This window comes from Amphibalanus amphitrite, unplaced genomic scaffold (assembly GCF_019059575.1).
Source record: "Amphibalanus amphitrite isolate SeventyFive unplaced genomic scaffold, NRLGWU_Aamphi_draft 000072F_arrow, whole genome shotgun sequence".
Classification (NCBI taxonomy): domain Eukaryota; kingdom Metazoa; phylum Arthropoda; class Thecostraca; order Balanomorpha; family Balanidae; genus Amphibalanus; species Amphibalanus amphitrite.
Window position 1 is genome coordinate 1,080,216 of NW_024881568.1, and position 12,860 is coordinate 1,093,075.

Here is a 12,860-nt window from a genome sequence, read left to right on the forward strand (position 1 = left end):
CTGCGCAGTAGCGTCGTGTTGTGCCGACCGGCTATACGGAGCGGCGGCGGCAGATGCCATCAGAGACCAGATTCTGAAGGCCAGTGACGGTAAGCACGGAAATACCAGACAGTGCCTACACGGTGATGAAGGGTTACATAAAATCGACAACCGAGGCCAACACATTCGGCCGTTTACCTTAAATGCAAGGTGAGCTGATAAAGCTGCTATAATAATGAAAGGTTAGGTTAAAATGGTCTATCTTTAAAAGTATTGAAAGAAGGCTGCATTGAGGTGCAGTGTCACCGGGAATCAGGATTAAACCATGCCCGTCTATGGCCACATGGCAAATCGAGCACAGTTGCACACCCTCGTGGCCCCATGCAATGTGCTCCTGGTGGGGTTTCTCCTCGGGAGACACTAGCCCTCGCCCGCACATGGGGGGTGGTTGCCACCCCCCCCCCCCCCAGGTAGTCTTTCTGCTCTGCACTCAACATTTTTAGAGCTGGAAGGCTGATTTTTCGTATAGCTGCTCCTCTATCCTTTCTTGATGTCCACTGAAAATTTCAAGTTTCTGTGATTTTTGGTTTCGGAGATATGACCTTGTTTTTCAGGTCATGTCATGACCCAAATGGCCAATTCTCAACATCTTTCACTTGCCATGGGCCTTGTGAGCTTTTGACACCCTGATTTCGGCCTTTTTTGCCAGTCTTACCTCCCACCTATCATGGAACATGTTGTTCGACGATGTACAGGGGTCAAGGTCAGGGTCAAGGTCAACCTAGGTCATCTAAGATAATTGCGTTTTAGGCAAGCTGAATTTACTTTTTGTGAAGTTTTTTGACTGCATTTTTGGTAAAAGCTTCTCAGATCATGATTTCATGTAATATGGACCCAAAAACAATCGGTGCACACATCAGTATACACACAGACACACACAGACATACAAACACATATAATTGACCTTGACCTAACTTGACCTGAAATGACCTCAGCAGCAAAATTCTGGTCGGGTAGTGTGACAAAGAGGTTCTAGCTGGCTTGGCACCAGAAAACAGCATCGTCATCGGTATTTGATAAGCAGCGCACTTGATATCCAACAGTGACCCAAAACAGCAATATTTTTTAGTTTGACCTGACCTGGAAGGTCAATGACTGACCTGAGAAGGTAAAACTGGGTATCATTGGATTCGTCTCTTCCCAAAGAATCTTTTTGGTCTTTACTGCTAAGCTCTATCTCCAACAGGAACGAAATGGCGCGGGGGGGTGGCAACCACCCCCCCCCCCCATGTGCGTTCTAGGATGGGAAAATAGCATGTGCGGGCGAGGGCTAGTAGTCGCGCTATCTCGCTGGACTTTCACTGGCCGCGAGCTGCTGAGGCCGCCCAGTACCGATCACGGCCCGTCCGGGCACACCCAGTACTGATCACGGTTTAACCGAACCGGCATCGATCGTGGTACGACCGATCCCACCGAATACCGATCACTGTCGGACTCAAACACCGAACACCGCGGTCACAGTTCAACGGAACCTCTACGGCTGATCACGGCAGACGACAAGTATCACCGTTGATACTGGACTCATATTAGGCCCAAATCGTTCATAGCATTTTCTAACCGCCTTGCAGTCGATTTCCTCGGTCCAATTTATCTCTTCCCGGGGCTCTGACGCATTTGTAGCGGCTAGTTTTCGCAATTATGTATGGACGAGTATAGGCTGGTGAATTTTCCTGAGTATGTGCGATGGTCACATTTGAGTCGGACTCTCCGCGTGTCCCCGCCGTCGCGGCGAAGTGTGGCGCCAGTCCGGCGACCAGACCAGCCGGACCGGTCAGCAGAGCCGTGGGCCCGACTCACACCAGGAAACAGGGCCGGCAGGGAAACCAGAGGCCGTGTGACGGCGGACAGGACACTGCGGTCCCAGAGGGGTCCGTCCCGGTCCGTCCTGCAGCCCTGCACGGCTGAGCGTTGCGCCAGAAGGCAAAAAAGACATATCTTCATTGACAAGCCCCGAGAGACACATCCATCGGGGGCATCGGGACTCTTGCTGTGAGTGCATGCGAAACTTATCCCTAAATGAAACATAAACATCATATGTCAATGCTGCTAAATACTGCATCGGTTATAATCACGTCTCTAAGCTCGTTTAAAGTTCCTTCGAGCTGATATGGGTGTTGGTTGACAGACCACGGCGCCAGCAAGAGTTGGCGAGTTAGAACCTCACGGGACCCCCGGGAGTGACTCGGCAGTCAGTCCGGTGTACCCAGGCCTGTCCCCGAGCCTTCCCGCCCCTCTGACTGAGGCCAACCGTGACGCTCTGTCCACACGGGCCTCCTTCCTACAAGAGGGCGGGTCAAGGCGCGGCATACGCCAGTCACGTCCGCTAGTTTGCGCTCAGCATGAGAAGCCAAAAAGGTCAGCTGTGGTGTCCGATTACACAGTAGGTAACTTGTGTTTTGATCGGACCTGGACTGCGCTGTAGACACCAACAAAGGACGTGCTGACGCTTTACTGACGGCAAATCGAGTGAATATCTAATCTATGATCAGGAGCGCAACGAACCAAACAGGTATCTTTCCAAGTTTATCCCTTGGCTCAAATATGCAAGCCAGATGGTTTGAAGGTGCCGCTTAGCACACTTACTTATTCAAATCTAACTCAAGTGCGGCTTTGACGATCAGCTATCTACCGGGAATTTTCCTGTAACCTATCCCACCCTTGTGTCACAGCAGCGCGTCCAATTCAAGATGGCGGCCTCCAGTGGGCCCTGAAGCCGTGACAGGGCGGGTCGGCCAGCCTTCGGTGGCAAGGTTACGCGAGTGCCGCTGCTGTGCGAGTGGAAGTAGCTGGCGGCAGACCAGTCCAACTAACGGGGAGGGGTGAGGCACACAGTGCGTGACGCAACGCCGGCCGAACTGGAGCCACTGGCGACGGTCAGAGGAAAATACAGACTGTCCTGTGACGGTCAGAAGAAAAAAACGCCGCCTGCGTCGTCCGCACAGAGGGAGAGGGAGAAGAAGAGGGAGAGAAAGAGGGAGAGGGAGAGGGAGAGGGGGAGGGAGAGGGAGAGGGAGAGGGAGAAGGAGAGAGAGAGGGAGAGGGAGAGGGAGAGGGAGAGGGAGTGGGAGAGGGAGAGGGAGAGGGAGAGGGAGAGGGAGAGGGAGAGGGAGAGGGAGAGGGAGAGGGAGAGGGAGAGGGAGAGGGAGAGGGAGAGGGAGAGGGAGAGAGAGGGGCGAGGGCTCATTCGCCAAGTAGTGATAAGCGGCACGATTGCAGTATGGGCCAGCTGGACAGCGCATGGTCTAATTTATCGGGGCCTCTTGAGTGCACCCAATTAGGGTCCATGACGTCACAGAGGCCAAGGTGCTGCCGAGGTGATGCTGCTGAGTTAGTGCGATGAATGTTTGAATCACACTCGCCGCTGCGAACGATCTGCACTCTGCGCCCGTCAAAAGGCCTATGCGGAGTTGAAGTCCCCGAGATGTGATACGTTGTGGTGAGGTGATGCAGTCTCCAATGTTCATTGATCACTGGACTTATCCCTGTGATCTGAATCGATACGCTGTGCCGCACTGAGAGGCTGTTCTGCGGGACAGGATACCCCGACAGGCGGCATCCACGAGAACCGGAGACTGCGGCCCCTCACAAGAGCCAAACACCAGTGAACAGTGACCGAACTTCAAAATAACCCTTCCTAGTTCATACCTACGCATGGCTCGACATCCGATCGCCATAGTATTTTTGTTGAATATGTAGATACTGATTTATCATTCAAGTCAAAGGATATTTCAGGAAATAAAAATGAACCTAGACTTTGCAGCTATGTTGAAATGGCTGTAAACGACCATTGTCACTGATAGCCAGTGAATTCCCTCGGAGACAAATAACGGACAACCAAACGGTTTGAAACGGGTTATGATGACCATTGTTCAGACTTCGAAACATCAGGTGAAGGGCACTCAAACTCAATCACTGAGCAGCTTGGACGGGCAGTTTACGACACAAGGTCTTAACGAAAGCATGGTGACTAAGCCTCGTGCACAATACTGAGCCTCATGATTGTTGATTCATCTATGCAAATAGGGGAGACCCGGGAGGTATGGGCCCCCTGGAGGTATGGGCCATCGCAGTTTTAAAGAAGTGTTGCGAATTTTTACACATTTGACCGCGTAAACTGGTAGCAGCCATTCCGTTATACAACCCACGTGATTTTCAAAATCTTCCTCAGTCTTCTTTGGCAATGAGCGGTGATAAAGCTATTTTGCCCTCTTCGAGTAAAATACTGTACATATAGAAAATTCGTGATAAATTTGAACCAGGCTCGTTTTATGATGTCAGACCAATGCTAACATAAAGTTTAAAGCATGCAAATTAAGACTTGATAGACAATTTGAAGCTTTCTTGCAAGATTATGAGCTGAGATGCTACGCAAATTCTGGCGTCCTAACCGGGAGGTTCGGGCCACCCACCCCCGTTGAGCCTAATTCAATAAAAAGATGCTTTCATTGAGTGTCATCTTCAATAAGTTTTATTTTTGTCGCCCAAGGTCGAAAATTTAACTTCAAATTTCATTCGAACAGAAAAAATATTATTTATTTTATTTCATGGTGAATGATTAAGTTTACCAAAATACACATATGCCCAAGAGACCTCCATGAAGTAAGTTGTTGGCCGCTTATGCGGTTCCTGGGCTCTAAGGGAGATCAAAGTAGATACCAGCTACGAGCATTGTTCTCATTGTCGAGAAAAGAATATGAAACATGGCACCGGCCCATACCTCCCGGGCCATGGCCCATACCTCCCGGTGTATTTTGATGGATCGGAAAAGCACATTATTTATTGAAAGTTATCTCGAGACAAAATAGTTGATCCCAGATGCCTAATATCAGGCACACTTTGCAGGCAAAAAGCAATTTCACGTGCACAAAGTGAAAAACCGGGTCTGGCCACTGCCCACTGGAAGAAACTTGCCTTTTCACAAAACCGGCCCATACCTCCCGGGTCTCCCCTACGTCTTTGCAGCATCATATCCAGAGAAAAGATGCTCTCGAGGTAACCACTTAGCAATGGCTTCCCTTTGCATCGGCGCAATAGCCGCTCGCAACTGGTGTGGTGTCGTGAATACTGAGCTGTGATTATAAGCCCAGCAGTCTCGGTCGGGTCAGGGCTGATTGCTGTAACTAAGACCGATAGAGCCGTATCGGTGTCCACACAGTGTGTTCGCGAATTAGGCTCACCCACATAATCGAGCACATCAATGCATACCGATCGAGCACGTACCAACAATAATTTACATAGAAAATGTGTTTCGGTTACAAGGGCACGCTCAACAGGACATCGACAGCTGATTTCAGCAGCACGAGCGCCAAGGCAGTGGCTACATTACACAGCTCGTGCTGCGCACTTCTCTATATACATGATCGGTGCGGATGTTCGTGCCCGTGCATATGAAGTGGAAACTGTGTTCACCACGGTGCCCACCGCCGCAGTTTATAGCTTGCTATAGCTTTGCATGTTATCGCGCTGCATAGCTTTGCATGTTAAAGTTATAATTGCAGCGCGGTTCTTTAGACGGCTATAGGCGCCAGTGTCACCGCGAATCCAACGCTCGATCAACGCCAACAATGCAGTGCCCAGTTGCGGTCGGTGGGTGGTGACAGTGCTGTTCGCTCCTGTGTTACGAGCTGCTCCACCGTGCAGTGCTGAACAGGCCGTCCGGCCACAATAGCCGACAACCACAAACAGCTGTGCCGGCGGAGACAACAGTGCCAGATCGAGTACGATTGTGCCGGAGATAGTCATTCCACACATACTCCAGAGGTGTACTCGTATGCTTGTAAAACCAGTAAGACGTATTTTGAGGAAGAAAAGATCGAGCGCGAAAGTGAGCCTTGTATGTTTACAAGTTCTTTCTTTATAAATTTGTTTTGACAACTAGTTTTATTTAAAAAGCTATGCCTCACCGATCATTGAAAAAGTATTTATAGAACAAATGGTCGCACTATCATTATATAGAGTATAAGCAGCTTACCATTATAGCCTAATTGACAGTATGAAAGCTGAAACAGTGCGTAAATGAAAAGTCGTTTGCGTCACAAGCATGTAGTTTCGACGCATGGCCCCTAGCCGGGTGTGGCAGCTTATAATGGAGTCCGCTGAGCCGCTTTGCTGCGATAGGTACCACCGCTGAAGGACCCCCAGCAGTCAGCGGAGTTCAAGGAGCGATATCAATCGACATTAGAATCGGCGAATAGCCTTGAGTAGTCCATAAGCATTTGCAAAGGAGCCGTTGTTCGTTTGTGAAATTAATGGTATTGAAAGAAAATGTGGAGAATTGTGTGATTGAGGTAGCAGTCCATAGCTCAATTTGAAACTTTTAAGCCATCCAAAGCTTCTTATGATGGATATCTATACCTATTGACTGTTAATTCTGAACCTAAATTACAAGCAAATTCGTATTACATACAAGACAGGAATAGATTAGGGGTTAATGTCTTGTAAACAAACACCGCGAATATCAGTACACACAGCTCCGGCAGCGAGCCGGTGGGCCCGGCGGGGGCCGACTGACCTTTCCGATTCCTCCAGGGCCGGCAGCGGCGCGTCGTGCAGGTGCGGCTCCCGCGTGCTGACCTGGATGAGGTCGGGGCCGGCCGCCACGCCGCTGGTGCCGGCCGCGCTGCTGGCCGCGCCGCTGGCGCCGGCAGTCGCGCCGTTCAGCCGGTCCAGCAGCGTGCTCATGCGGATGGTCTGGCCGCCGCCGGTGGCGCCCGTCTGTCCCGGTGGCGGCGAGTCCGTGTCGTCTCCGGCCGGGCTGCAGCACACCTGTTCGTCGGAGGTGCGCCGCGCCGCGCGCGCCGCACGGGTCTCCATTGCAGTGCGTGTCGACGGCGTCGGTGACGATTGCGACGGCTGCGAGGCGCTGCTGCGCCGGCGCAGACCGCGCGACGACAGACGGAAGTGGAACATCTTCCTCATGGACGCGCGCAGGAACCGGGACACAGCGCCGCCGCCCTCATCGTCCGTGCTGACGTCGGAGTCGGGCGGCACCAGCTCCAGCCGCGAGTCGGCGCACGAGCCGGGCCCCTCCGCCGGCTCCCGGCGCTCCGAGGGGTCCTCCGAGGGGTCCGCGGGATCCGCGGGGTCTGCGGGGTCCTCCGAGGAGCTCTCCGCCGGCGCCTCACTCAACGGGTGTGCCGGCGACTCGGCACGCGCCGCCGTCCCCGCCTCCTCCGCGCGGTGCGACGTGACGGGAGACTCAACACTCTGCAATGGCACTGTTGACTCCGACTCGGCCGACTCAGCCGACTCCACTGACTCGTGCGGCGACTGGGAGCAGTCGGCGTGCTCGGAGCGGTCGCCCAAGACTGTGTTCCGACACTCGGCGGGCCGGCCGCGCTGGCCTCCATCCGGGTCACGGCCGCTGCCTTTCTCCTCCCCGTCCGAGGTGTAGCGGCTCTCGGCCGCCGGCTCGCACCGCCAGCCGAGCGTGGGGCTGCCCGCGGGGCTCGCCCCGGGACTCGGCGCCGGGCTGAGCTCCGAGCTCGGCCTCTGACACACCTCCGGACTGGACTGCAGACTCCGCTCCTGGCCGTGCTTCTGACGGAGCTCCGGACTGGACTCCGGACTCGATCCCGGACTCGACTCCACGCTGGACTCGGAGTCGGCGCCGCGCTCGCTGGGTGGTGCCGTCTCGTCATCGTCACTCTCACCGTCTCCTTCAGTGGCCGCCCCGGGCCCGTCCTCAGGCGTCGGAGCACGCGTCGTGACGTCATCGGCGGCTGCCATGGCGCGTCGGGCCCCTCTGCGGCGCGGTGGCGGCGGCAGAGCTGGCGCAGCGGCGGCGCGGGCGGCGCGGCTGGGACTGGCGCGCGCGGCACCTGCCGGCACGGACGGGGCGAGTCAGCGGTGCGGGGCGGCCGCGGCACGGTACAGAGCCAAGGCGAGAGGGCTGGCTCCCCGTGACCGCGCGAGGGGGGGAGGGAGGCGGAAGCCGGGGGGCTGCTGAAGCGAAAATATAGCGTCGTTAAATGGATCGCTCTCAGATAAAAACACACTGCTAAATGCGAGACGGGATTTGTTAGCGCCAGTTCCCACGATAGACGAGCATGATGAAACGGCAGCACGGAATTCATGTCTCACGACTCCGGAGCAGGGCGCGAGACTGTGCATGCGATTGACCTTTGCACGCTGATGGTTTGGTTTGCTGCTGGCAGAAATAGGCCAGCGAAGGTGACGCGAAAGCCGGTAGAGGGCTGCGCTCGCCGTATATGGGTTACTTGCACGAGGAATAAGGTGCGGCCTGAACACCAATTGTCACGAGCGTCCCTGGACCACTGCCTTCCGCAATGGTCAGGGTGGATTAGCGACAGGCCACAACAACGCGTCTACGCTGCTTACAAACACGAAACAATTTCAGAAGAATGAGAATGAAAAAAACGCTCGCCCCCCATAAAACGCAACATCATCAGAATGTTCGATAACTAGGCGATAACTGGCATTGCGCAAAATGACGCGGTTCGGGGAGGAAAATTATTTTACGCAATAATGGCCGTTCAGCAGGATCACAATAGAGCTTGTGTCGACATGTTTGAGGTCAATTTTACGAATGACATGAATATGTGAGTGTGACTGTGGTGAAAGTTACCTATTCGGGTGACAAGGTCCACATAAGATGGCAATGGTAATATATCAGTAAAGTGATGCTAACCTTTCGTTAGATGGTTTCGTAGATGTAACATTCGCACATCTTTCTGAGCTGCAATGCTCTGTGCATGCCGTTAAAAAAACGCCGTTCTGTCCCCATTATCTACCGAACACACCAAACGAACACCCCGCACACCGAACACCCCGCACCAAACACGCCGCCAATTTCAAACGAGCACGCGGCGTGCGATCCTGATGGTATCGATTATGGCATCGGTGGACCCTCCCCTCCCCTCGCGCGGGCGTCCCTGTGTGCTCCCCGGGCCGTCCCTCGCGATAGGGGGCGGTCTGGCTGACAAACAGCCGCGTACCATACCTACAGCACACAGGCAGCCGACGAGATAGGCCGGGAGGCGGCGGGTGGCGCGCGGGAGCTGAAAGGGCCGGCCGGAGAGGGTGATTATTCAGCCCGGTGACGCCGGCCAGGGGCCGGTGGGACTGAGAATGAAGCACAGAATGCACTAATGCACAGATATGCTTCAAAGTACCATGACTAAAATGTTAATGAAGATTGCTTGATAGCCATACATGAGAGAGGTTCACTTTGTCGTATATATCGTGTTATACAACCAAACTGGACTGCATTAGCGACAACTATCAGCTATTTCCGCCTGCAGGCCGATCATATCTCAACAGGTAAGATGACTGCTCAGCAGGATGTTTGGTTTGGTCGTTGTCCTTGAAGCGAGCTCGACCACCGCTGCCGAAGGAAGTTCAGGCACAAGGAAAAACTCTGAGAGATCCTTAACCGACTTCTCGGCCGAATGTGAGCCGTGCTGGGCCGGACCTGCCACTTCCGCCCCTGCACCCCCACTCCAGCCTTTCCCGCCCGTCCCTGAACGGTGGAGAAGCGGCCATCGGAAACTGCAACGTAGCACACGAGCATACCCAGAAGACTACAACGTGGCACACGGGCCTAACTAAGAGACTACCGCAGCACAGAGACTTTACCAAAACCAGAGACTGCTGTGGATCACACAGGTCTATCCAGGGGACGGCAACGCGGCATGGGTCTAACCAGGACACTACATAGGTATCCGTAACACACGGGTCTAACTAAGATATTACAGCAGATGCAGCAAGTCTATCCAAGAGACTGGCAACGTGATTCACGGATCTATAACCAAGAGACTGCAACGCAGCACACAGAAGTAGCTTAGAGACTGCAACGCATCATACACATATAACCAGTCTGCAACGCGGCAGACACATCTGACATAAGTCTAGCCAGGAGACTGCAATGAGGCACATAAGACTAAACAGGAAACTATACCGTTGAGCACATGGATCTAGCCAAGACACTACAAAGTACAAACGTGGGTCCGTAACCGAACGAATGTAGGTGTGGCCACAGGAATCTAACAAGGAGACTGCAGCGTATCACAAATGTCTGGCCAAGAGACTGCAGCGTATCACAAGGGTCTAACCGAGAGACTGTAGCGTATCACAAGGGTCTAACCGAGAGACTGCAACGTATCACAAGGGTCTAACCGAGAGACTGCAGCGTATCACAAGGGTCTAACCGAGAGACTGTAGCGTATCACAATGGTCTAACCGAGAGACTGCAGCGCATCACAAGGGTCTAACCTAGAGGCTGCAACGTAGATCATGAGTGAAGTCAAGAGACTGCAGCGCAGCAAAGGATCTAGCCACGAGACTGCAACGCGGCACAAACGTATAGCCACGAGACTGTGCCAGTTCACAGGGGCCTAACCAGCTGCAACGCAGCACATAGGTCCAGCCAAAAGACTGCAGCGACCACTATACCCAAACGAATCTATCCAGGAGGCTGCAACGTGGCATATAGGTATAGACAGGAAGCGACTGGCAACGTGGCACTCAGTGTAATCAGGAGACTGTCATGCGACACATGAAGCTTCATATGGAACGTTAGTGGACGGACAGTATCGTCTTCCAGCACGGCTCACACTGATTTTAAGTTGTCACTGATGTACATATATTCTCCTTCGTATCTATACCTACCGTATCCGTAAACGACGCTCTAGCACGGCGTCATTTTTACGTACATGAGTGAATGCTTTGCCGAAAGAGAAAACAATAAACTATGAAATAAATTTCTCAAATCAGGCCTGATTTTACATGGTAGGAAATGCTTTAACACCGTCTTTGCATAGGTACATTTTTATGGCATGTTGTTGGAAAGAAAATATTGCTTCAGCCCCTCGCTTCCAGCATCCTGTAGCACCGACTTTCTTTGGTCAACTCCTGCATGCGCCTCTGACCAGCGAAAGCATGACGATTACCTTCACGGTTTTTTAATGTACACCCCCGGCTCGCAAGAGACTGGTCGGACTGGAAAGACTGCCGAGTTTCCTCATGACAGCATGCCCATGCCTACCTTCAGCTTTTGCATTGTTTCCAATGCCAGTCTAAAACACTCCGCACCGTAAATAACATTTCAATCAGCGTTACCATTAAAGCTTAAACAAATACCGTTGGCATATCAGCGGGCCCCCACATGCTATAAGGTAGGACCCATGTGCACAGTGAAATCAATAGACGGCCTGCTGTAAACGTCCCGTCCCGCAGTCTGATCCCTGATTTCGCCTTCAGATATTCGTAGAAGCAGAGCAGGATGCAACCAGTAGCGACTGGTTCAGCGATTCGCTTCAGGCTTTATTGTGCTCGGACCAAACCGGTCTAGCAACCTTCCTCCTATGCATTTAGCAAGGAGGCCAGCCGTGACGTCTGTGAGGGCCCTGGTGGTAGCGAACAGAACGAGTAGTGTCGCCTGATACCACTAGACGGCGCTGCCCAATCCCTTCTTGTGACTCTTGCTGAGCATTGAGTAGGCACTAGGCATATCTCGATGTTCATTGAGCAATAGAGCATTCAGATGCATAGACATGGCATATGGAAAATGGATGCTTCACTGTCGGAAGTAGGCATAGATCTTCTGGCCTCATTATCAAGATGGTAGGTAAGTAGGTAGGTAGGCTGTTACGAGCCTATATACGGCCTTAGTTACGAGGTTCCCTTGTAGGTATAGGCATTGGTTTACCAGTCGCATTCGCGAGTGGTAGCGTCATTCAGCTTTCCTGATACCTGACGTCAAACGTACCATATTTGAGAGCATAAGAACAATGGAAACCTGAATCTTATATGGACATACGGATAGTGGTGGAAAGTCACCCACGTCCCACACTCCACAATCACCCGCAGTTTCACAGATTCCTATTACGACGCTGCATTACGGCACAGAGCGGCAGAGTAAGGTAACCGGGCACTTGCTACGCACATCACCCATGACCTACAAATTTCAGCTGCGTGTACCATTTCCACAGCTGCAGACGCCGCTACCCCGTCTGCTAGCCCAGCCGGCCGCCGCCCGCCGCTCGTCCCGCTACACAGCCTGTTGTTACCACAGAGGTCGCACAGGTGGCTGTCTCTCAGTGCTGGCTGCAGCCCGCACGGCTGGGTCGGCCGCGGCGGCTGCGAAAGGCCCGTCACCTCAGAGCTGCCCTCACGGCGGCATTAGAGTGGACGGCTCCATCCGCTGCAGTAGCCGATGCGGTAACCAGACCGATGGCATATGTCGGCATATGGTGGACAAACTGGGATGGAACAGGGCGAATTAACTGGGGAACATTGCACATCCTGCAATTCATTTAATTATCTGTGATAATTGAAAGAAAACGAATAACAGATTATCAACGACTTTGTTATTGATGCGTGACATAAAAGCTACGGCTGAAAAACGACGTGGTATTCTTTAAAAGATTTCAAAATCAAAACGCAAATTCAGATATTAAACGGACTTCGGAAGACGAAAGTCGGATGAATAACATTTTGGCGTCCTAAATCGTGCGGAAAGCTGTAAGTTTTCAGAGTTTTGGAAGTTCAGAAACAAACAAATACAGACGATAAATCGATTTTCGATAGGTAAGGTATGTATTGTTCGCTTATCGCTTTTCGCTTCTCTCATTGCGACTGCAATGTCGTACCGATATACTATCGGCAAGAAAATATGTTTTGAAATACCCTGTGTTCCTACAAAGATAGAACATATCCCTTCATTTCTATACCTATTGCTTTGCACGGCAGTCCTGCCACCGCACTATTCCTTGACAGGTCAATTACTGCAAAAGTCGTTTGCAGTTGTCAAAGTCCGCTACCTCTGGATGTGATTAGCTCCGCCACTTATCATTGACCCA

At 52.5% G+C, this 12,860-nt stretch overlaps 1 protein-coding gene across 1 annotated transcript in view; it reads right to left on the reverse strand.

Moving 5' to 3' along the window:
- Positions 1 to 12,860, reverse strand: part of LOC122379156 (sodium-dependent transporter bedraggled-like) — a 44,601-nt gene that overhangs the window by 16,507 nt on the left and 15,234 nt on the right. Inside the window, exon 2 of the mRNA XM_043361110.1 lies at positions 6,551 to 7,859. Coding sequence (XP_043217045.1) covers positions 6,551 to 7,767 — 1,217 coding nt within the window. The 5' untranslated portion in view covers positions 7,768 to 7,859. The remainder of the gene's footprint in view (positions 1 to 6,550; positions 7,860 to 12,860) is intronic.